General features: G+C 53.5%; 2 protein-coding genes and 1 long non-coding RNA gene across 15 annotated transcripts in view; 1 reads left to right on the plus strand and 2 right to left on the minus strand.

Annotated features, from left to right (window-relative positions):
• Nucleotides 1-7209, plus strand: part of Pi4kb (phosphatidylinositol 4-kinase beta) — a 34250-nt gene extending 27041 nt beyond the window's left edge. For 4 of the 8 annotated variants that reach the window (XM_076574531.1, XM_076574532.1, XM_076574530.1 and 1 more), the window contains 4 exons: nt 4883-5015; nt 5243-5363; nt 5910-5972; nt 6344-7209. In XM_076574531.1, the coding sequence (XP_076430646.1) occupies nt 4883-5015; nt 5243-5363; nt 5910-5972; nt 6344-6525 (499 nt within the window). In that variant the 3' untranslated portion in view covers nt 6526-7209. The remainder of the gene's footprint in view (nt 1-4882; nt 5016-5242; nt 5364-5909; nt 5973-6343) is intronic. The other 4 variants (XM_015988302.3, XM_015988303.3, XM_006994789.4 and 1 more) reach the window with 1 other exon arrangement.
• On the minus strand, nt 1259-4992 carry LOC107399684 (uncharacterized). Its single transcript, XR_013052214.1, has 4 exons — nt 4855-4992; nt 2891-3015; nt 1666-1778; nt 1259-1377 (listed from the first exon to the last, which is right to left on the minus strand). It is a non-coding gene; the product is annotated as an uncharacterized LOC107399684 (long non-coding RNA).
• A 220-nt stretch (nt 7210-7429) lies between the features above and the next one.
• On the minus strand, nt 7430-16560 carry Znf687 (zinc finger protein 687). 6 transcript variants are annotated; one of them, XM_076574528.1, is made up of 10 exons: nt 15997-16540; nt 14215-14310; nt 10748-12879; nt 10430-10608; nt 9898-10074; nt 9625-9787; nt 9139-9465; nt 8943-9055; nt 8641-8785; nt 7430-8526 (listed from the first exon to the last, which is right to left on the minus strand). In XM_076574528.1, the coding sequence occupies exons 3-10, from the start codon at nt 12860-12862 to the stop codon at nt 8038-8040; spliced, it is 3708 nt and encodes a 1235-aa protein (XP_076430643.1). In that variant the 5' UTR covers nt 12863-12879; nt 14215-14310; nt 15997-16540; the 3' UTR covers nt 7430-8037. The 6 variants fall into 6 exon arrangements, with proteins under 6 accessions (XP_076430643.1, XP_076430644.1, XP_006994847.1 ...); XM_076574529.1 differs by lacking the exon at nt 15997-16540 and adding an exon at nt 15711-15835; XM_006994785.4 differs by lacking the exon at nt 15997-16540 and adding an exon at nt 15500-15624.
• Between the last annotated feature and the right edge of the window lie 4511 nt (nt 16561-21071).

Genomic DNA, 21071 nt, shown 5'->3' on the forward strand with positions numbered 1-21071 from the left:
ACAAAGGAAAGGATGAGGGAGACCATGGAGATAAACTTGAAATCCCCAGTCACAAGCTTTCCTCTCTTCTCATTCCAACCTGATTTCTCAAACTTCTGTTTTTTATGTGCATGGGTGTTTTTCCTGCATGTCTGTGTATGCCTAGTGCCAGTGGAGGCCATAGGAGAGCATGGGATCCTCTGGGACTGGAGTTACAGGTAGCTGTAAGCCTTCATGAGTGCTAAAAAGTAACTCCTCCTCTGGAGGAGCCCAGTGCCCTTAACAGTGAGTCATCTCCCCAGTCCCTGGTTTCCACAGTCTTACGCATCTTTTGTTCTGCAGAGACTGTCATTCTGTCACTCTCAGATGACTTTCATGAAGCCCGTCTTCACATAGGTGAAGCCTTGATAACGGCACTGCCTGTGCTCTGCAGTCTTAGTATCTCCAGGCAGGCGGTTTGGGGTCTGGGGCCTGAATGTTCCTGTTGGCTGCAGCTCTCCCTGGCAGGTTGGCTTAGTGGTTGAAGCTGTTGCTCAGTCACTGGAACCAACTCCAGAGCTGTCACCTAGCCTCCACACGTGCACCCTGACATGTTCTGGAGCATGTGCACACATACAACCATACACACATGGGAACACTAAAAAAATTAATTTTAGAAATGTGACAGCCTCTGCTTCCAGGGCTTCCAGTGACATGGCAACCCATTAACATTAGTCAGGCAAGCAGCTTCTCGGAATCTAGCATTATCTCTTTAGTGACTGTATACCACCTATGACCATGGCATCACTATAGTAAGTGAAAACCGTGTGAAGTGAGTGCTCCCTCATGAGGAAGCCAAGGGTCAGTAGCAGCTTTGGGAGCCCATGGTCATTCCACCCTGCCAGGCCTACCAAGCAAGAAGGGCTGTGTGTGTGAGAGAGAGCGGTAAGAGTGTAACCATAAGGATCTTGATGGCAAGCTTTAGACTGTCCTGAGCTTCGGGATTTTGAACCCAGGATTTTGAAGCCCAGGGCTCAGCTACAGGATTGAGTAAGTGAGGAACAGGGAAGCTAGCACTAGTTAGATCTCAGGAATTTCATTTTAGAAACTGATATGTAAAAATAATAAAACAGATAATAAATAACACTACCAAAAGAAAGTGTTGGATAAAAGCCTGTCCCTCTGGTATGGCAGGAAGTTGCTAACCGTTTTCCCCGATGGACGAGGTTTACCTGCATGTGTGTCTGTGCTCCAGCTGCAGTGTGCCCAGCAGAGCCAGACAGCGTCTGTCCCTTGAGAACAGAGTTACAGATGGTTGGTAACCACTCTGTGGGTGCTGGGAATTGAACTGGGTCCTCTGGAAGAACAACCAGTGCTCTTAACCCCTGAGCCATCTCTCCAGCCCCTGGTGAACTATTCCTATTAAAAAAGAGTGGATGTGAGTTGGTGTTGTAGCTCAGGTTGAAGAATACTCTGCTTAGCATGCATGATGCTCTGGGTTTGATCTCTCATTTAACACATTAACACTGGGAGGTACAGGCAGGAAGTTCAAGATCATCCTAGCTACATAGGGAATTTTTTAAAAAAGAAAAGAAAAGAATACTGGGAATCATCTCACAAGATGGAGGCTATAAAGAAAAGAAAGTTGTTGGTGTTGATCAGCTGTAGGCCTAGGCTCCAACTTGTTATAAAATCACACACACTCACCAAGTGGCAGTGTCGCACGCCTTTAATCCCAGGAGTCCGGAGGCGGAGGCAAGCAGATCTCTGTGAGTTCAAGGCCAGCCTGGTCCTCAGAGTGAGTTTTAGGACATCCAGAGCTGTTACAGAGAGAAACAAACAAAAAAATCACACATATTTAACATGATAACACAAGGCAAAGCAAAAATTGGTCATCCTCACCAACAACTATCCTGCTTTAAGCAAGTCTGAAATAGAGGACTGTGCCATGGTAGCCAAAACTCGTCTATCACTACAGTGGCAATGATATCTGGGCATAGCATGCAGAATATGCTACAGAGTATGCATGTCATCAATCAGGTGATTTTTAATATCAATACAAGCCTGCCAGAACAAGCCCAGGAAGAGTAAGCCGTTCAAATTTTTTCTTTAATAGAATTTGCCAGAGCTTATTTTTTATTACATTTTTATTTTATGCGTGTTTTGCCTGCAAGTATGACTGCACACCATGTTCATACCAGGTGTCCACAAAGGCCAGAAGAGGGTGTCAGATACCCTGGAACTGTAGTTACAGTGAGCTGCCACATGGGTGCTGGGAATCCAACCTTGGTCCTTTGGAAGAGCAGCCAGTGCTCTTTACTGCTGAGCCATCTCCCCAACATTGCTTTTTAAAAAGGGGGATGGGCTGGGGAAGACTGAGAATGTAGCTCAATGGGTAGAGTTTATCTAAAATACATAAAGACCAGGGTTCAGTCTCCAGCATCCCATAAAACCAGGCATACTGGCACACACTTGGGAGATAGCAGAAGGAAGGTCAAAAGTTCAAGGTCATCCTCATGTTCCAAACCAGCTTGGATAATGAGACTGTCTCAGAATAAAAAACAAAAAACAGCAAAGGCATATGGACTTATTTTTCATGTCACATTCCATATTTCTAGTTTGAATATGGAAAGTTTTTCTCATTCATAGCTGAGGCTACAAAGAGGTAACCAGCTTTCGGTACTGGTGCAGTTATGGGTCTCTCTGCCTATCAGGGGAAAGTTAGCTCAACAACGGTGGGACCTATTTGGGCCAAAATAATAATTTTCATATATTTTTTGTTAAGATTCACTTCCTCCTTTTATTTGTAGGAAATGTTCCCTCTGTTATTCCTGCATTTATCTTAGTAGGTCTGGAGGGAAATTTGACAAAACCATCACTAGGGGAACTGAAAAGAGCATGTCCATTGCACTGGTACAACCAAGAAACTTACCTCCTTTTATTAAGTGTGCTTCGGGGATTTCTAACAGCATGAACTTCCAATAAGTGGAATTTGTTGTTCTGAGTTTTAAAAGGTGAAATATGAAAGCATTTTTTAATTTATCCCCAAAAATGTCACTGTCAAGACATAAGAAAACAGAAAATTAGAACAATTAAAAACAAAACAAAAACCCTTCATTTAACAAGGAGCCCTAAGGCAGCTTCCCAGGCGGAAGCCACCCCTGGTAGTTAAGAGAAGGAGAGAAACTGCCTATTCCTGGCTTCGGGACATTGGGGGCTGGGGCCGGGGCCGGGGCCATCTGTTTGCTCTGGCTCTCTAGACTGTGGGCAGGCTACTTGGTCAGTGCTTCCCACAGCCGGAGGGACTCAGGTGGGTCTTGCTCTGTGCAGCCCTCCTCTCTGAGCCAGCCTGACCATCTCAGACAAGATGGCCCTCAGATGGGGCATGAGTGCTCAGCCTAACAAAGCTCCTATTGAGAGTGAGAGGCCGGTCATGCACAATAGGCCAGGCCTCACATGCTTAGCATGTTCATTGTCCTTCCTAGCCATTCATGTGGGACTCACAGAGACCTGGGATTTACCCCTCTTGACTCTTCTTCCCTACAGCTGGCCTGTAGTATACTTCTAAGGTTCTTTATGTAAGTGATCTGCCCCACATTGTTGTTGCATACTTAAACTCTAAGGTTCTTTATGTAAGTGATCTGCCCCACATTGTTGTTGCATACTTAAACTCTTCTCAGCCAAACTTGATGGCTCACTTGCGATGCTGAGGCAGGACTGCCATGAGTTTGAGGCTGACTTGGGCCACAATAAGTTCCAGACCAGCCTAGGCTGCAGTGTAACAGTTCTCAAAAAAAAAGGGGGCGGGGGGCCACTGGGGAGATATAGTTCAGTCCATAAAGTTATTAGTTATTGCTCTAAAATCAAGAGGACCTGAGTTCAGTCCCCAGAACCCACATTGAAAAGCCAGGTGTGACAGCACAAGCAGAACCAAAGGATTCCCTGGGCAAGCTGCTCTAGGAATCCAGTATTTAGGATGCAGAGGCAGATGGATCTCTAAAAAGTCTGAGGTCAGTTTAGTGAGTACAGGCCAGCCAGGCAGGGCTACGTAGTAAGACCCCGTCTCTCAAAAGGTAGATGGCTTCTAAGGTTGACCTCTGGCCTCCACATGAGTGTACATCCACATGAACATGGATACACACAAACACAAAATAAGTTGTACTCAGTCTGCTTGCTTCTCATTGGTGTTCCTTACTGACAGGGCTTTGGTTCTACAGTGGCGTGATTAAAAATTAAAATAATCCCAGCACTCAAGAGGCCAAGCAGGTGACTCTGTAGTTTGAGGCCAATTTGGTCTACCTAGTGAGTACCAGACCAGCTGGGGCTGCATAGTGAGACCCTGTCTCAAAAAAAATAAAACAGGTCAATTGATGCTGAATGAGGGCTTCCCCCTATTTAGACAGCTAGCTACTGGAGACATCTGTGTTTACTACTAAGTCAAGCTCAAGTTTGGGTACTAGAAGTATAATTTTTGGGAAATTAGCATGTATTGCAGTCTGGCCTCAAACTCTTTGTATTTGAGGATGACTCCTCCATCCCCCACCTCCTAAGTGCTGGAATTACAGGCAAGTGCCTTTATTCACATTCAGCTTATGTTGTGTTAGGGACAAAGCTAGGAACCACGACTTCCTGCATGATAGGCAAGCACTCTACCAACAAAGCTACATGCTCAGCTCTCTGATAATCTTTAAACTATTTTTATTAAGCTGATAATTGAATTTCGTACCCAGTTTTTCTTTGTAGTTTTCTGACTTCCTTTTTGTTGCTAGCTTTATTTTAGATCCTAGGAAACTGACCCAGACTTGTAAGCAACAGGAAACATGGCTGGGGCCTCCCCTGTCCCGTATGGTGGTGAGGCCAGTGTTGCGGCTTGAGAGCTACCTAAGCCAGACTTACTGTCGCCTCCTCCTCCTCCCTTCCTCAGACACAACGGGAACATCCTTCTGGACGCAGAAGGTCACATCATCCACATCGACTTCGGCTTCATCCTCTCCAGCTCACCCCGAAACCTGGGCTTCGAGACGTCAGCCTTTAAGCTGACCACCGAGTTTGTGGATGTGAGTCAAAAAAGAGGTGCTTCCGGGTCACTGTGCCCTTCCTGAGAGGAAGGGCAGATGGGCTCCCCCAAGTCAGGAAGGAACAGAACAGAAATGGCAGTAAGTCAGTTTGAGGCAGGATTTCCTGGGAGCTTTCTTGTGATAATAGTGAAATCTACCATGGTTGTCTTAAGGAAGGTCTGGGAGGCCCACCAGAATTCCTGTGCACACTCTCGACTCACTTTCAGGTAATGGGCGGCCTGAACGGCGACATGTTCAACTACTACAAGATGCTCATGCTGCAAGGGCTGATCGCTGCTCGGAAGCATATGGACAAGGTGGTGCAGATTGTGGAGATCATGCAGCAAGGTGCGGCGGGGCCAGGGGCTGGGCTGCCTCAGGTTGAATTGCCTGAACTTAGAACTTTTAGGAGGTTGAGCCCACCTCAAGACTCAGGTTGGGGGCTTCTCAGGGGGGTTCCATTTCCCCTTTAGAACACTCTTCTTCACTGGGGGGGGGGTACAAGAGGAAAGGAACAACAGGAAGCTCTTAGGTACCCTCATGGGGAAAACACCCATCTTCAGCCTCCTGGTCTTCCCAGGCTCCTCCTCTGCTAATTCTAGTGCTTCTACCCACTTTTCCCACCACACTTGACCTGACTGCCCTGGCCTCGGCCATCACTTCAAGCCACCTTCCTTTTCCTCCTCACCCACCCTGCTCTGAACTGAGAGTTCTTCTGCCTCTCATCCTTTACCTTTCACTCTGCTGCCTTCCCAGTCCCTCAGTCATTGCACAGGACTCCCCCACTCCCAATTCCTCTGGGCTTCCTCTTATCCCCTGACCCCTGGAAAAAAAAAACTTCCAGACCCCACCTAAGCTGCCAGTCTCCTCCCCATCCTTGCCCGTACCCCACAGGTTGCCGCCGTTGCTCAGGAGCATCTCTCTCTGGCCCCGTGGTGACGGTGGCCCAGGTCATCTGTGAGTGTCAGACCTAGCATAGGCAGAGGCCTGCAACCAGATAAGTGCAGGGCCCATTCCCAGAGTCTTTCCCCAGCCTCCCCTCCGGGCCCCAAGACTTCCCTGTAATGCTTACTGGGGGATCCTGTGGGCTTGCTTTCCCCTGTTCTCCCCACATACTTGCACATAGAGAACTAAGGAATATGGGATGCGGATGGACTGAAGGCCTCCCTTTGCTTTGCTCGGCACAAGCAGAGTTGCTGTACACCACCAGGGACCCCTGCGGTGGGAGGGAAGGAGTACTTTATACACCACCTCCAGCGCTGTTCCCTTGGTTACTACTAGCCTGCCCTCCTAACTGTCCAGAGACTTAACTGCACTGCCTCCCCCAGGTTCTCAGCTTCCCTGCTTCCACGGCTCCAGTACCATTCGCAACCTCAAAGAGAGGTTCCACATGAGCATGACCGAGGAGCAGCTCCAGCTGCTGGTGGAGCAGATGGTGGATGGCAGCATGAGGTCCATCACCACCAAACTCTACGACGGCTTCCAGTACCTCACCAATGGCATCATGTGACACCCTTCTCAGGCCCAGAAGTGGTGGGACTGAAGGCACCCTCCCTAGGAGGACTGCCTAAGAAACCCCAAATCACAAAACCCTACCTACCTAACCACCTACCCAAGGGAAATGGAAGGCAAGAAATACAAAGGATCATGTGGTAACCATGAGAGCTTGCCAGAGGGTAGGAGAGCCAGCCGTGGGGTCCAGACTTGCTGGGGCTCCCCACCTCCTACTGTCAGTATTACCACCTGACAGACTCCAGGACTCACTGCCCTCAGAGGAGATGACCACGAACATGAGGAGGATGGGGGGCCTTCTTCCCTCCCCAGAGTCTCAGAGGTTCTTTCTACAAACTGGCGTGTTTTCCCTGGGTCAAGCAAGATGGGAGGAGGAGTGGGTCCCTGGTACCTAGGATGTGATCCTATGTTTGACCACGCTGCTGCCCAACTCCGTCCCTCCCAGGGCTGACCCCAGCCCACATTCCCCCTGGCAGGTGGGCTCTGCCATAGGGTCCTGCACTTGCTGAGGTTCCCCATCATGGGGTTAAGGAAGGGAATTGCCACAATCCCTCTAATATATTGAGGGTATTGGCCTAGCCATGGGGAATTTCTTACCCTGATCCTTTCCTCACACCCAGGGAAACAGCTCTCAATTTTTTTATTTTTAATTTTTGTTTGAAATAAAGTCCTTAGTTAGCCATCTGTGTCTTGTCTGAGTTGATTCTGGGGGTGGGGGTGGGTAGAAGGGGCTAAATCCAGCATACAAAAGGTACCACACACACAAGAGGAAGATTACTCTTTCCGTCTGTCTGGTCAATACTGCCTCTTCCCCGAGTCCCTGAGAAGGGCTTCCCCAGTTCTGACTCACCCCCCCCCCCTCAGTACACAGTGTCCAACTCACATAAAAAGAAAAGCCTGAATGGGGATTGAACCACAAGCAGTTTTAATGGCTGGTTTCCTCCCTCGTTCCTCCCACTGTTAGTATTACTACAAGAATAAAGGATTCCTGAGAGCCTGTCTTCTCTCCCTGGACCCCACTTGACAGGACTCATCCCCACCAACCCCCCACCCCTAGATTTCTGGGGGAAAGACCAGTGGAAGGCACTGCAGGGACGGGGCGGGGTGTTAGTGCCGATGAGTGTTAAGGAGGGGACGCTAGGGCAGAACCCGGCACAGAGGAAACCGAGCAGAGGGGTAGAAGCTGGACCCCGTCCATCCTTCAGTCTCCCCTGTGCCTCTGTCTAGCAGGCTTCCCGAGGTCCTGTCCCCCCACCCAGTTACACACTGGGGGTCTGCAGCAGGAACATTAGTGTTGGATTCAGAAAGAAGAAAGGAGAGCCCACTTAAGTAGGACCCAGGGACCAAACCCAAGAGGGAGGGGAGTGCAAGTTACTAGAATCCTCAAAAGCCTTCCTCTCGGGCAGAAAGAGAAGAATCAAACTAAATGTTACACTTCCAGCTCAGGGAGGTGACAGCAGCAGTGAGACCCAAGTTCCAGGAGAGGACTAGTCAGTCCCAGGCCTGGGACCTAGCTGTCCCCACAGCCTCCCTGCCGGGCCCTGATGAATGCCATACCGTGCGTGCGGAAATGGGTCTTGAGATTCAGAGGGCTATCACAGCTCTTGCCACAGACCTTACAAGTCAGAGGGCCTCCAGAAGCAGGCGAAGGTGAATCTCCACCCTCTGGGTCAGAGCGAAATGGAGGAGCCTCTTCCTCCCCATCCCCCACCCCCAGGGCACTGGCTTTACCCCCCGCCCGTTTCTTCTTGTGACTGATGAACCGGTGGCGGCTCAAGGAGCCGGGGGAGGCGAAGCACAAGCCACAGTCGAGGCACTGCTGCGTGCCTCCATCCACCCTCAGCACGGCACTCGGATCCGCTGAGCCGCCGCTCCGACAGCGCAGAGGTCCGTGGCCTGCTGACCCAGGGCCACCCCGCAGGGACTTGGCTGGCGGTGTTGTACTGTCAGGCTCCTCACTGCATGAGTCAGAAGACTGGCGGCGTTTCCGTCCTGGGCCCTGGAGAGAAGTGGAAGAAACTGGGCCTCACCATCGCCCTGGCCAGCCTCCTGAGACCAGGGTCTCACTGGTTTCTCACGCCCGTGACGTAACACAAGGGGGGCCTCTTCTTACCTGGGCTCTGCCACCAGAGCCTCGCACCAGGGTGCCTCCTCTGCCGGAAGGGGACTGGGTGCCAAGGGGCAAGCCATGGCGGACTTGGACGTGCTTCTCCAGGATCAGGCGACTGCTGAAGGTGCGCTTCCCCTCTGTGCAGTACCTAGCAGAGGGAGGGGCGGTCAGGTGGCACCAGAGACCCAGACCCGAGCAGAGGGAGGCCTCAGCCTCCGGATCCCGCAAGCAGGAAGCGGGTGAGCAGTGCCCTGGGAGCAAGGTTCATCTACCAGGGAGGAAGAGGGGTGAGGAGTAAGGGTTACCTGCATGGGTAAACTCTCTTGATTCCCTCATGGTTGACCCTGACATGGCGCCTCAGGCTTGGGGCCGAGCAGAAGGAGCGCTCACACAGGCGACAGGGGAACTTTTTCACGGACTAGAGAGCAAGGGTGGGAAATTCACTCCCAGGTCAACCCCAGGGCTACCCTCAGCCTGCCTCTCCAGAGAAACCCAGCTCACCTTGCCATGCTCCTTCTTCATGTGGGTCACATACTCATCCCGCTCAGGAAACCAGGAGTGACACAGGCCGCAGGTCCAGCCCCCAGCCCCCCCACCCCCACCTTTGGTGCCTTTGCTCCCCAGGTCCCGTCGGGGGCGTTTGGTGGGGCGAGGAGGCTCAGGGGAGCTGGGCAGCTCCTCCCCGGAGGAGGAGGATTCCTCAGTGGCAGGGGCGGCCTCCGCCCGAGACACGGCTAGCTCCTCAGGCTCAGTCTTGGGGGTCAGAAGGGCACCGCCAGCCCCTTTCCCAACGGCCTCCTCCCCCAAGCGTCCAGACTGGTGAGTGTTCTAGAAGAGGAGGACAAGAGGAGCGGCTACTGGAGGAGAGCCCGGCCTGGCCCGAGTCCTCACTGCTCCCTGCTGCCCACGGCCGGAGGCTTGTGTGACCCTAGTTCAGGCCACACGGCTCGCTAAGTGCCCCGTCCCCAGGCCTTTGCTGCTCTGTACCTTGAGATGTTCCAGCATGGTCCTTTTCTGGGCAAAAAGCAGAGGACAAGATGGACACTTAAAGACGCTGACACGCTGGGGCAGCAGGTGCTGGTCGAAGTGTGAGGAGAGAAGCGGTTTGTGAGTGAAGACCGTGTCACACATGGCACACTTATAGATCAGCCTGTGGAGGCACAAAGTCGGTGTCAGCCACCATGGCGGGACAGCAGAGCCCCACCCTGCACCCTGCCCTCCAGCCCACCCCTCCTCCTCCTGTTCCCTCCCAGGTCTCACTTGGCTTGCTGGGTGAGGAAGCTGGGATGCTGGGAGTAGAGGTGGGCATGGGCGCTGGGCGCAGACTTGAAGGCCATGGGGCAGATGGGGCACTTGTGGAAAACTTCGCAGTGTGATGCCTGTATGTGGGACTTGATGGAGTTCACACCCCCAAACACCACTGCACAGCTGGGGCACCTTGGAGAGGAAGGGGAGGTAGCGCGGTGAGGTCGGGGCACCTGCAGCACCCCACTCACTCTTGAAGACGGGGTAGATGTCAAAGGAAATCACCAAGGAGCACAAGCAAGGCAGAGGAGGAGGAGGAGGAGGCCCACTGTCCCCAGGAGTGGCCTGGGGAGGCAGGGCTGGAGTCCCCCAGGAGCCCTGCTCGCCACTGCTCTCACGGCACGTGACTAGATGCAGGGGATGACATGTGCGCCAACACAACAGAGCCGAGGGAGGAGGAGGAGATGGCTCTCCTGGAGAAGCCATCGAAAGGCGGCTGCTGAGGAAGAGGCCCGTAGCTCTATGGAGGGGCGGGCGTCTGAGGCACCTGTATCCCACACGGCGCGAGAAGTGCAGGCAGGCCTCTCGAAGGTGGGTCTGGAAGTTGGCTTGCAGAAAGTTGCCCCCACACTCGGGACAGACGTGGGGGGGCCGGTTCTTATGTGTGCGCTGGTGAGCACTGAAGCTGCAACGATTGGGGAGCATCATGGGGCAGGACGGGCACACCTGTCGAGTGTTAAACAAGGCACGCTGAGGAGGAGCACCCCGCACCCCGTTACTTGGCCTAAGCAAGCTCCCAGTGCCTCCCTGGAATTGACCTCGAGGGCCTGGCTGCCCCTCCCCAGGAGAAAGGGTGACAACTCACATTGCTGGTCGACCCAAGCGCAGGTGGGCCCAGCTGCTGGAAGTGGGCGGCCATGCCGGCCTTGTCCCGGCACTGCTCCTTGCACTCCAGACAGCGGAAGCACGTGTAAACTGAGGCAGTGGGGGGGGTGGGGGGCTCTGTCGGGAGTGGTAGCACAGGGGCTTCCGGGGCAACTGCAGTAAGAGCAGAGGAGGTGACGGCCCCCTCCCCCTTGGCCAGAACAGGCAAGGCCAGAGGTCCAGGAACAGGTGGGACAGCCACAGGCAGCAGGGGAGTAATGTCCGGCTGCCCCACCATCTGGTCAAGGGCCACAGGCCTCATGACCAGATGTGAGCACTGCATGACAAGCCCCTTGTCCTTGTGCTCACGGGCATGCAGGAGCAGGCTACACTTGTTGAAGAAGACCAGGCGACGGGCACAGTGGTTACAGGTGACCTCTATACGCATGCTTCTACGATCATAGTGCCGTGCCAGGCTCTTCTCCAGGGAGAAGGCATCCCCACACTCAAGGCAACGGTAGCCTGTTGGAGGCAGAGCCAGGCCAGCCTCGGCTGGTGGACTCAGGTTCGGTCTATAAGCAGGCAGCAGGTTCTTGCTGTTGAGGATCTTGTTGAAGGCTTCTACCAGGCTGGACTGGGTCCGAGAGATCACTGAGCCGCCTGCAGTGCCTGGCGCAGTAACAGGCTTAGAAGGCTGGACCATCACCACGGAGGCACCATTCACCTTCTGACCCCCAAGGCCTAACCCTGTCCGCACCTCAGCCTTGGGCAGAGTTTGGGGGACCAGACCTAGCACACTCTTAGCCATAGTCTTGGGGCTGGTGGCATTCCCCCCTGGGAGAACCACGGCTTTGCGGGCAACACTAGCTGCCATGAGCATGGCAGTACTCGCATTCTGGATGGTAGCAACAGGCAACACGGTACCTTTCAGCCTGGTACCATCACCCAGCTGGACACTCACCACCTTTGGACCCTCAGGGGTTGGAGTGACAGGAGACAGTTTCAGGAAGCTAGCCTCAGCCAGGAAAGCTCCCTCAGCCAAAGGGGCAGGGGGATCAGGTTCTGAGGGAACCCGCGTGACAGTTCTCGTGATATTCCCACAGGACGTTTTAATAGTCTTGATCCGCACCTTGAGGGGCCTAGAAGAGCTGGAGGAGGTAGGGGAATCATTGCTGTCCTCGTCTGCAGCCTCAGCTCCACTAGAGGGGCTCTGGGGACTTCTTGGGGGAGACTTGTCCACTGTTCCCTCGTCTTCTTCCTTCAGAGGTTTACAGCTGGATGCCTTTTCAGGGGAAGCAGGAGGGCTCTGGTGTCCTGGAGACTGCTTGAAGGACATTCCAGCCACCTGGGGAGGTGAGGCACTGGCAGGGATACCTGCTGCCTCAGGGCTGGAACCTGAGCTTCTCTGAGTCTGGGCCTGGGAATGGAGGGGGCTGCAGCTTTCCTGTTTCAAGGCCCCCTCCGGCAGGAGAGAACTAGGAGGCAGCAGGGTTGCGCCATTTTCTGGAGCCAGCTCAAAAGGAGTGGAGAAAGGAGGTGAGGTCATGTCACCATCTCGAGGTGAGGAAGGTTCAGGAGGTAGGGGATCTGGGTGCTCCCCTGGTTCAGACCCAAAATGAGCAAAGAGGTCCAAGGGCGTTTTGCCTTCTATAGCTTTTTCTTTCCAGGCGTCTCCATTGGCAGGAGCTGGAGAATGGGGGGTTTCTGAGAGGGACGGCTCAGGACCCCCAAATCCATTTTGTATCAGACAAGAAGATCCCACAGGTCCTTCCTTAGTTACACCCCCAGCCTTGGTCTCTTCTCCTGAATCCCCAGTCAGGGTCTCAGACTGCTCCGGACACACCGTGTTCTTGACAATAACACTGACTGTGGAAGTGTCCGGCGGTTGTGGAAGGCCATGTTCAGAGGCCTCGGCTGGACTCTCGGGGTCATCCTTAATAGTTACTGTCGCTGCTCTGTCTTCAGAGTCACCTCCTACACTGGGTTCTGGCTTCCCTTGGCCTCCTGGTCCCTCGTTTTCTTCTGGCCCAGAGTGAATGGCTTCATTTGCATCAATGTCAGGGATGTCAAAAGCAGCAAGAAGGTCATCAAAATCAGGGGTCTTCATGTCCCCCATAGCGACAGGTCCCAGACCTATAAAAACAGTAAGAGTGAGGAGAAACTGGGATGTCTGAAATAGAGACCTTAAACCCCCCTCTCAGTAACTCTGTATTTATCCCCTCCAACTTGGTAATCTCTGACATATTGAACGGTGAATCCTAGAGAGCTGTTTCAGGCATTCAGTGTGCCAAACCCTAAAACCAGGTTAGTGAGAAAACACCGGGTAGTGCCAGCATAAAAACCCAGAGAAAGCAGGAGAGTCTCAGAAATACAAAGAGTAATAGAAGTTAAGGGTTCTTAGACAGCATGTCAGCTGAAACCAGATCAAGGACCAATGAACCGACAGGAATATTAAGGAGGGTGACAGACACATGCTCTAGGTTTCCATGGGTTAGCATGGCATCACTTCATAGTCCTCACGGACATGAACTGGGATCCACAGAGGTCTGAAAGGCCATTACACAAAGGAGCAGTGATTGAAGCTGGACTTAGATTGCTCTCCTTTAGCTTTATCACTGCTGTTCATGCAAGTTACTTCACTGCTTTACTCCTGCTGTTTCAAAGAGGAGACAAGGAATCTACTTATCAGAGTTCTTCTGGAAACATAAAACTGTATGCATGAGTGTCAAATCCAGAGTACAACCGACTATTGCAGCTGGACCAAATTAAAGACACATGAGGTCAGGGAGAAGCTGCCTTCACTGGGAAGGAATACCATGGCTAGGGTCAGAGGTAGGGTCGGAGGTCATCTGAAGTCATCATGTGTGAAAGACCTGGAGCCCCTCCTGGCACCTGGAGCCCTAGCATGGTCAGCGGGGAGCAGCAGATTCAAGGGAGGAAAGAATAAGACACAGAAAGAGGCAAAGGAGGGGAGGGCACGGTCACAAGGGCCCCAGCTGAGTCCTTCCCGGCACAAACACCTGCTGCCTGCTCGCCTACCTTCCCCAGAGTGTCTTCCCCTCCCTCCTCCACCTTGCTCTCTCAGGGCTAAAACTCCAGGGTACAAGCTGATCCGCATCGTGGCCACAATGGGGGAAGGCTCCTCCTTCCCACTGACATTTAACTGAGCCCTCGCCTAGCCTACCTCCTAACTCAAACTCCATCTTCTTGGGCAACAGTAGCCTAGGAAGTCTCCCCCAGTCTTAATCGGGCCCAGTAGGGATGGGGGGGTGAGTCCCACAGGATTTATGTGTCACTAAAGCAACAAGGAGGCCAGCTCAGAGACCGGGAGACCCAAGCTCTATCCTCCATCAGTTCTTCAGCATAAATATTCCTGTAGGAAGAAGCAATGGAGAAAGGACAAATCCGCTCCCCTTTACACGTTCCCTGCCCAGGATGCAAGCCATTTCCCAGGGCCAATTCTCTCACCTCTTTCCAGCCTTCAGACTGTAACTGGAGATAGTCCCAGCAGGTGGCGGCTGGCATTGCACGGACCAAGGTGGGGGTGGGGGACAAGGGTACCAACTAGAGGAAGAAAGGGGAGTCCTCCTTGCACTTAATTTTTTTTTACCCCCCTCACTTAATTCTGCACAGGGTTTAACAAAGCCCTTAGTTCTTCCCAGATGAATCGCTAGGTCCCTCTTCAATTTGGCTCCCTCAAGTCGGGAGACCTGGGCTCCCTTCCCACTCAAGCTCCCAGCAGAGTGGGTCGGTGGAGTACAAACCAATGGGGACTAAGAAAACACCTGCGAACTGGCCTCTCCCAACCACCTCCCTCTGGCGTGCAAGTGACTTGGAGGTCATCCGATAGCCACCTGGAGCAGACAGTGGGCCAAACAGCGAGGCTTGGGGCCGATGAAGATCCTCCGCTCAGCCGCCAGGCCTCGGAGGCTGCCATCCCCTACCCTCTTTTCCCTCTGTTCCCCAAAAGCAAAAAGAAGGGGCTCAACACCCGGTGCACACACCCGGGTCGGGTGGGGGCTCCACTGCCCTTTGCCCAAGGCCTGCTGCGCAAAGCCAAGCCAAGGGGCCAGGGCCCGGCTGGGGGCGATTAGGTTGCGGCCAAGCTGGGCAGCGGGCGACATTAAGTCCCTGCCATCTGCCAGGTACTGGCGCGGGAAGCAAGCCCGGGGTTTCGGGTAGGGGACGAGAAGTACATTAAAAAAAAAACTGGGGGGTAAACTGAGGCGAGCGGTGCTTCTTTCACTTTCACCGGCCAAGAACTCCCGGCAGGGCCTCGGTCAGGCCAGGCCCTGTAGGACCTGCGGCGCTGCACATCGGGGGGCCAGGACTCCCCGGCAGTGGGGAGTGGCGACCCGCGAGGGGGCGGTCCCTGCGTGACTCTAAGCTCTGCAGCCAGGTCGGACCCCACTGGAACCCGGTCCCCTGCCCCTCCGCGCCCCGCGCAGCCGGCTGCCCCGGCCCCGGCCCCCACAGGCTCGCTCTCTCGAGACCCGAGCGACCGACTGCCAGGAGCGCAGCGGGCTCGAGGCGCCAGCTTGAGCCCCGCCGGGGCCCGGACGCTGACCCGCACCGGGTCGGGATGCAGGCTCCGCTCTGCCTGGGCCCAGTTCCCCCGCCCCCACCGCCCGGCACGGACACCATTTTAGGTCGCGACATCCCGCAGCCTCCAGGCCCCCGGCCGCACTCCGATCGCCTCTCGGTCTAGGAGAGCCAGGACTCAGGGGTCCCGGACCCCCCTCTCCCACGTTACCGGGCTAGGGGCAGTGCTTTCAACCAGACTCGAGTCCCCACCAGCGGTCCTCCAGGCTGCAGGCGGCGACCCCGCCAGGCCAGCGGCCGCCCCAGGGGGGGCGGCGCGCAGAACGGGGGGGTAGTTGACCAAGTGGGGGAGGGGCGGGGGCATTTACCCGCCCCCCCGGGGGGCGGAGCCAAGGGCGGGTATCTGTGGCGAGCACGCTTACTTGTTCCGATCCCAGGGCGGGCCGAGACCCCCGGCCTCCAGCCGGTTCCAGCCGCCACCGCTGCCGCCGTCGCCGCCGCCCTCCCCGCGGCCGCCGCTACTTCCTGCTTCTCTCCTCTTCGGCCTCCCCTCTCCCTCGGCTCCCTCCGCGCCCCTGGTCCGGGCTGCCCGCTTTCATACTCGCCATTGGCCAATGGCCCCGTCGCTCAGCGCTGAGCCCCGCCCAGCCCCGCACGGGGTTGGCCCTCCGCACCCCGCTCGGAACTGGCCCCTCATAGTCCGCTCACCGCGATTGGACGAAGGGCCTGGGCCCCGTGGAGAAGCCGCTCCTCATTGGCTGCTCCGGAGTCCACCTGCCCCATCTGCGTAGCTCGAAAGCCATTGGCCACCGCCGCTGTCGCTTAGCGAGGAGGCTGCCCGGGTCTCGGCTTCGGGACGCCGCGAGGGGCGACTGGCCCCGAAGCGTGGCCGTGCCCCGCTCTATTGGTCGCTCGGAGCTGGACGCCCGCTGCGCCTCATGCATGCAAACTTAGGAACTCCAGCCGCGTGCCCGCGCGCCGAAGGGAATCTCGTCGGCTTCGCGTGGAACCTGGGAGTTTTTAAAGTGCTCGTGTCGCTTCCTCGGGGCGAGCCGCGAGCTCAGGGATGCGGTGCGGTGCGGGGGGGGGGGGTCACAGAACGGGGCGCCACCCCCAAACATTACGTCATCGGGGGGACCGGCCCCCTCGCCTTCCTCGCCGGGTCTCGGTGGCTTTAGAATCCGGGTGGATGCGGTTCTGGCGTGGGCCAGCCTCGGGGCGCGCGCGGCACGCGCCGCTCCTCCCTCTGCGCGGGAGAGCCGGACCGGCCGTGGGGTTCAGGAGGAGGAAGAAACCGGAACCCGGGACCGGGGACCTGGGACGCGCTGCCGACCGGAAGTGGGGGAGGTGACGTTGGGAGTGCTGGCGTGGCCTGGGCCACATCCAGGGAGCCGGAGGTAGTGTGCTGATAGGGCCTCCCCGCGAGAGGAGGAGGAGGAGGGAGCCCACGTCCCTTCCCCGCCCCCGGCACGAGCTGGCGGGCCTGGTCCGCTTGAGCTTTCCCGCGCTTTGCGGCTCCGCCCCCTGGGGGCGGGGAAGGGGGTGGAGTCGCTGGGGAGATGAATCGCCTTGACACTCGCCCATCTGCACGCTTTCGCGGGATCCATCTGCAAGCCCGGTGTGCCACCTGGCGCACACTCCGCAGCCTGGCTGCGCGCCGCCGCCGCCCACCGCGGACACAGCCGCTCCCAGCAAGGGTGGTGGTGGTGTTTTTTGTTGTTGTTGTTGTATTTTGTAAGATTGTGTGTTATTTTCACTTTTTGCGGTGTTGGGAGTGGAATCCCGGGGCTTCACTCGTTCCAAGCAAGCTACCCACCCACTTAGCACCGTGTCGAGTTTTTTTTGTTTGAGCGATACCGAGGAATGAACCTAGAGAGTCGCACATGCCAGGCAAGTGCCCTAACGCTGAATCTGTACCCGGTCTCTCACTTTTTGAGTCAGGGTTTTCAGCAAGGTTGTCCTGCCTGCCTAGGAACTGGGGCTACGTTGCTGCGCCACCAGGCCCAGAGTTTGGTAAAGCTTTTTAAAAGGAGACTTGTTACCTGCCCTTGGGCACCATAGCATTAGTCCCAGAAATCTCAGGCGCCTCCTGGGAGCTATTTGTGATTATTAAGGCTGCAACGCCCAAGTGTGACCTCGAGCTTCTGGATGGGAATCTTGGAACCACCACATTCCACATGATGGCATCAGGCAAGTCGTTCTACGTCCCTGAACCTATTGTCTCATGAATAAAATGGTAATGATGATATCCACCTGCCAAGATTATTTTTGCAAGAATGAAAATCTTAGAATGCAGAAGTACTATTTATAAAATGATAACAAGCGGATGCACGCGGCCTCCACCTCCCGCCATCCTCCTCTGCAGGTGCCACAGCTCACGGCACTCTTCTCTCTAAATAACTAATTGAGAGTTCTCTACTGGAGAGCCAAAGATGTGGCTCAGTTGGTATTTTAGAAACCTGGGATGGTGGCTCGTGCTTATAATCCCAGCACTCGGGCAGTGGAGGCAGGATTATCAAATTCAAAGGTAGGGAGTCTGATGCCAGCCTGGAATACATGAGACTCTTGAGTCCAACAGGAAAAAAAACAGTCCCTGCTGGATGTAACCAACCTGCATTCTATTTCCACATCCTCTTCTGGGTCTCCCTAGAGGTTTAATAATTACTATTCACATACATATATTATAATTAGAATTTTGTGTCAACTCGTTTAATCCTTAGCACGACTCTAGAGGGAAGTACGATTATGTCCATTTTATTGAGAGGGAGCAAGCACGGGCAGGCTAGATTAACTGACTTACACAAAGTCAAAACAGTGGAATTAAAATTCTGAGAGTCCAGAAGGTAGATGCTGCACTGCAGATTCCTTTTACCAAGAGAGTTCTGGGTAGAAGTTTGTTCTTCAATTAGGTGTACTAATGTGTTTAGGGAATATTTTCCAAACTATGTGAATGGTAGAAATCTTGTAATCCCAACACCTGGGAGGTGAAGGCAGGAGGAGCAAGAGTTCAAGGCTAACCTCAGCTACCTAGCGAGTTCCAGAGTGTATTGGTTACTTTCCGTTGCTGTGGTGAAACCCCACGATCACCACAGAGTTAGCGTATGACAGCAGCGAGTGGCAGGCACCGTGCGGGAACAGGAACTGAGAGCTCACATCTTGAACTGCAGGCAGGAGGCAGAGAGGGAACTGGGAATGGTGTGAGTCTTTAAACCCTCAAAGCCTTCCCCCAGTGACATACTTTGTCCAGCAAGACCACACTTCACAAACCTCTAAAACAGCCCCACCAACTGGGGATCAACTGTTGAAGTGCCTGAGACTTACATGAGACCCCATGACCAAAATAAGAGAGAGGAAAAAAATGTCTTAATTCAGCTAATACTTCATAAGCACCATCTGTGAGTTACACACTGTTTAGGGCACTAGAGATACAGCGGTGAACACGGTAGACAAGGGTCCCTGCTGTGTTGGGGCTAGAGAGATGACTCAGCAGTTGAGAACACAAGACCAAGTTCAGTTCCCAGCACCCACACCGAGGCTCACAACTGTCTGCAAGTCCAATCCCAGAGGTTCTGACACCCTCTTCTGGCCTCCATAGGCACTGCACGTGTGGTACACAGATACACACGCAGACAGAACATCCATAAACACAAAATCAAAGAAAAAAAATAGAGCCCTGGTGTGACCTGGGCATTCTTACAAATCTAAGGTCCAAATACTGAGACAAGGAGGCTCACCTGAACCCAGTTGTCCTGTCCAGCCTGGTCAAGATAGTGAGATCCTGTCACTAAAATAATAGGTAAAATATATAGAAGCATATTAGAAATGATATTTGCTCCGAACAGTGGTGGCACACGCCTTTAATATCAGCACTCAGGAGGCAGAGGCAGGCAGATCTCTGTGAGTTCGAGGCCAGCCTGGGACACAGAGTGAGATCCAGGAAAGGCACAAAGCTACACAGGGAAAAAAGAAAGAAATATTTGCCAGAAGAGAAAGGGGGTGGGTGACAAAGCAGTGGACATTCATGAGTTTCTTTAAATGCCTATTATCATTCATAATTGAACATTCTGAGAAGTCTGCCGACCGTACAGTCCAGCTCTATGAGATTCTAGACAGGGAGGGACAATAGACCAGTGGTCCCAAGGGCTCGGGTGGAGGGAAGGATGATGAGGTCGTGCACAGGGGACTTGATGGCATTGAACTTCTGTAAGACACTGTACTAATAGACACATGACATTCTGCATTTGTTAAAATCCATAGATTGGACACAAAGGGTGAAGCTTAATGTAAATTCATTAGTTAATTCTAGGTAATAATAACGCATTGATATGTGGGGCAGGAGAAATGGTTCAGTGGTCAAGAGCACTTGCTGCTCTTCCAGAGGACCCAGGTTCAATTCCCAGGACCCACATGACGGCTCACAACTGTCTAGTTGTGCCAGTTTAAGGGGATCTGACACCCTCACACAGACATTCATGCAGGTAAAACACCAATGCACGTAATATAATAAATCACTATAATGATAATGCATCAATATGATTGATCAGTTGAAAGAAATGTACAATGATTCAAGATAAGGGAAATTGATGAGAGGGGATGTATGGATACTATCTGCATTTTTTGCCCATTTTTTCTATAAACTTAAACATTGATAAAAAACAAAATTTCAACCAGGCAGTGGTGGTGCACACCTTTGATCCCAGAAGCAGAGGCAGATGAAGGTTTCTCTGCGTTTGAAACCAGCTGGCCTATAGAGCAAGTTCCAGGGTGGCCAGGGCTATACAGAGAAACCCTGTCTCAATAAACCATTGGAAAAAAATTTCAAAACCAAGAACGTCTTCAAATTCAAAAACAAAATTTCAGAGCATGAGAGGAAGGCAGGAAGTGTGCTGGGGATGCAGTTTTAGATGGGTTACATGAGTGCAGACTTTTCTAATAAGACTGCAATTCAGTGGTCCCAGAGGAGCCCACTGACTGTGCAGTATCTGGGTCAAGAACATTCTAGGAGGGAGGTATGAAAGGTTCTTACGTGGGAGTGTGAAACAGAGGGGTCAGCAGATGGGAGGGGTGCGTCAGGTCAGGGGGTCACCTGAAGGCTATTTAAAACATCTTTTCTACTTGGCAGGTGTGGTGGCGCACACCTTTAGTCCTAGCACTCGGGAGACAGAGGCAGGCAGATCTTTGTGAGTTTAAGACCAGCCTGGTCTACAGAGAGTTCTGGGACAGCCAGGGCTACACAGAGAAACCCTGCCTTGAAAATAACAACAACAACAAAAATCAAATAAAAGGCCTTGCTTTTTCTCAGAGTGGAATAAGAAACCATCAAAAGAAAAAAAAAAAAAAAGCCAACAAGGAGACGGCTCCATGGTTAAGAGCAGTCACTGCTCTTGCAGGGGCCTGGGTTTGGTTCCCAGCACCAACACAGCCTTAAAAAATGTAAGAAATACCAGTTGAGGTGACGTACCCCTTTAATCTCAGCACTCGGACAGGTGGATCTCTGTGAGGTTAAGGCCAGCCTGGTCTACATAAGGGAGTTCCAGGCCAGCCAAGGCTATAGAGTGAGACCCTGTCTCGGAGCAAAAAGAAAGGAAGGAAGGAAGGAAGGAAGGAAGGAAGGAAGGAAGGAAGGAAGGAAGGAAGGAAGGAAGGAAGGAAAGAAAGAAAAGTGGGCAAAGAGAAATGAAAGGAAGATTCGGGTCTGCCTCAATGGCAAGAGCAGATTTTAGTGGTCTGGGAGAGTGATGCAGAGGAGTTGTATAAAGTCAGGAGTGTGTGGAGTTAAGAGT

The sequence above is a fragment of the Peromyscus maniculatus genome, chromosome 6 (genome assembly GCF_049852395.1).
Source record: "Peromyscus maniculatus bairdii isolate BWxNUB_F1_BW_parent chromosome 6, HU_Pman_BW_mat_3.1, whole genome shotgun sequence".
NCBI classification, from domain to species: Eukaryota; Metazoa; Chordata; class Mammalia; order Rodentia; family Cricetidae; genus Peromyscus; species Peromyscus maniculatus.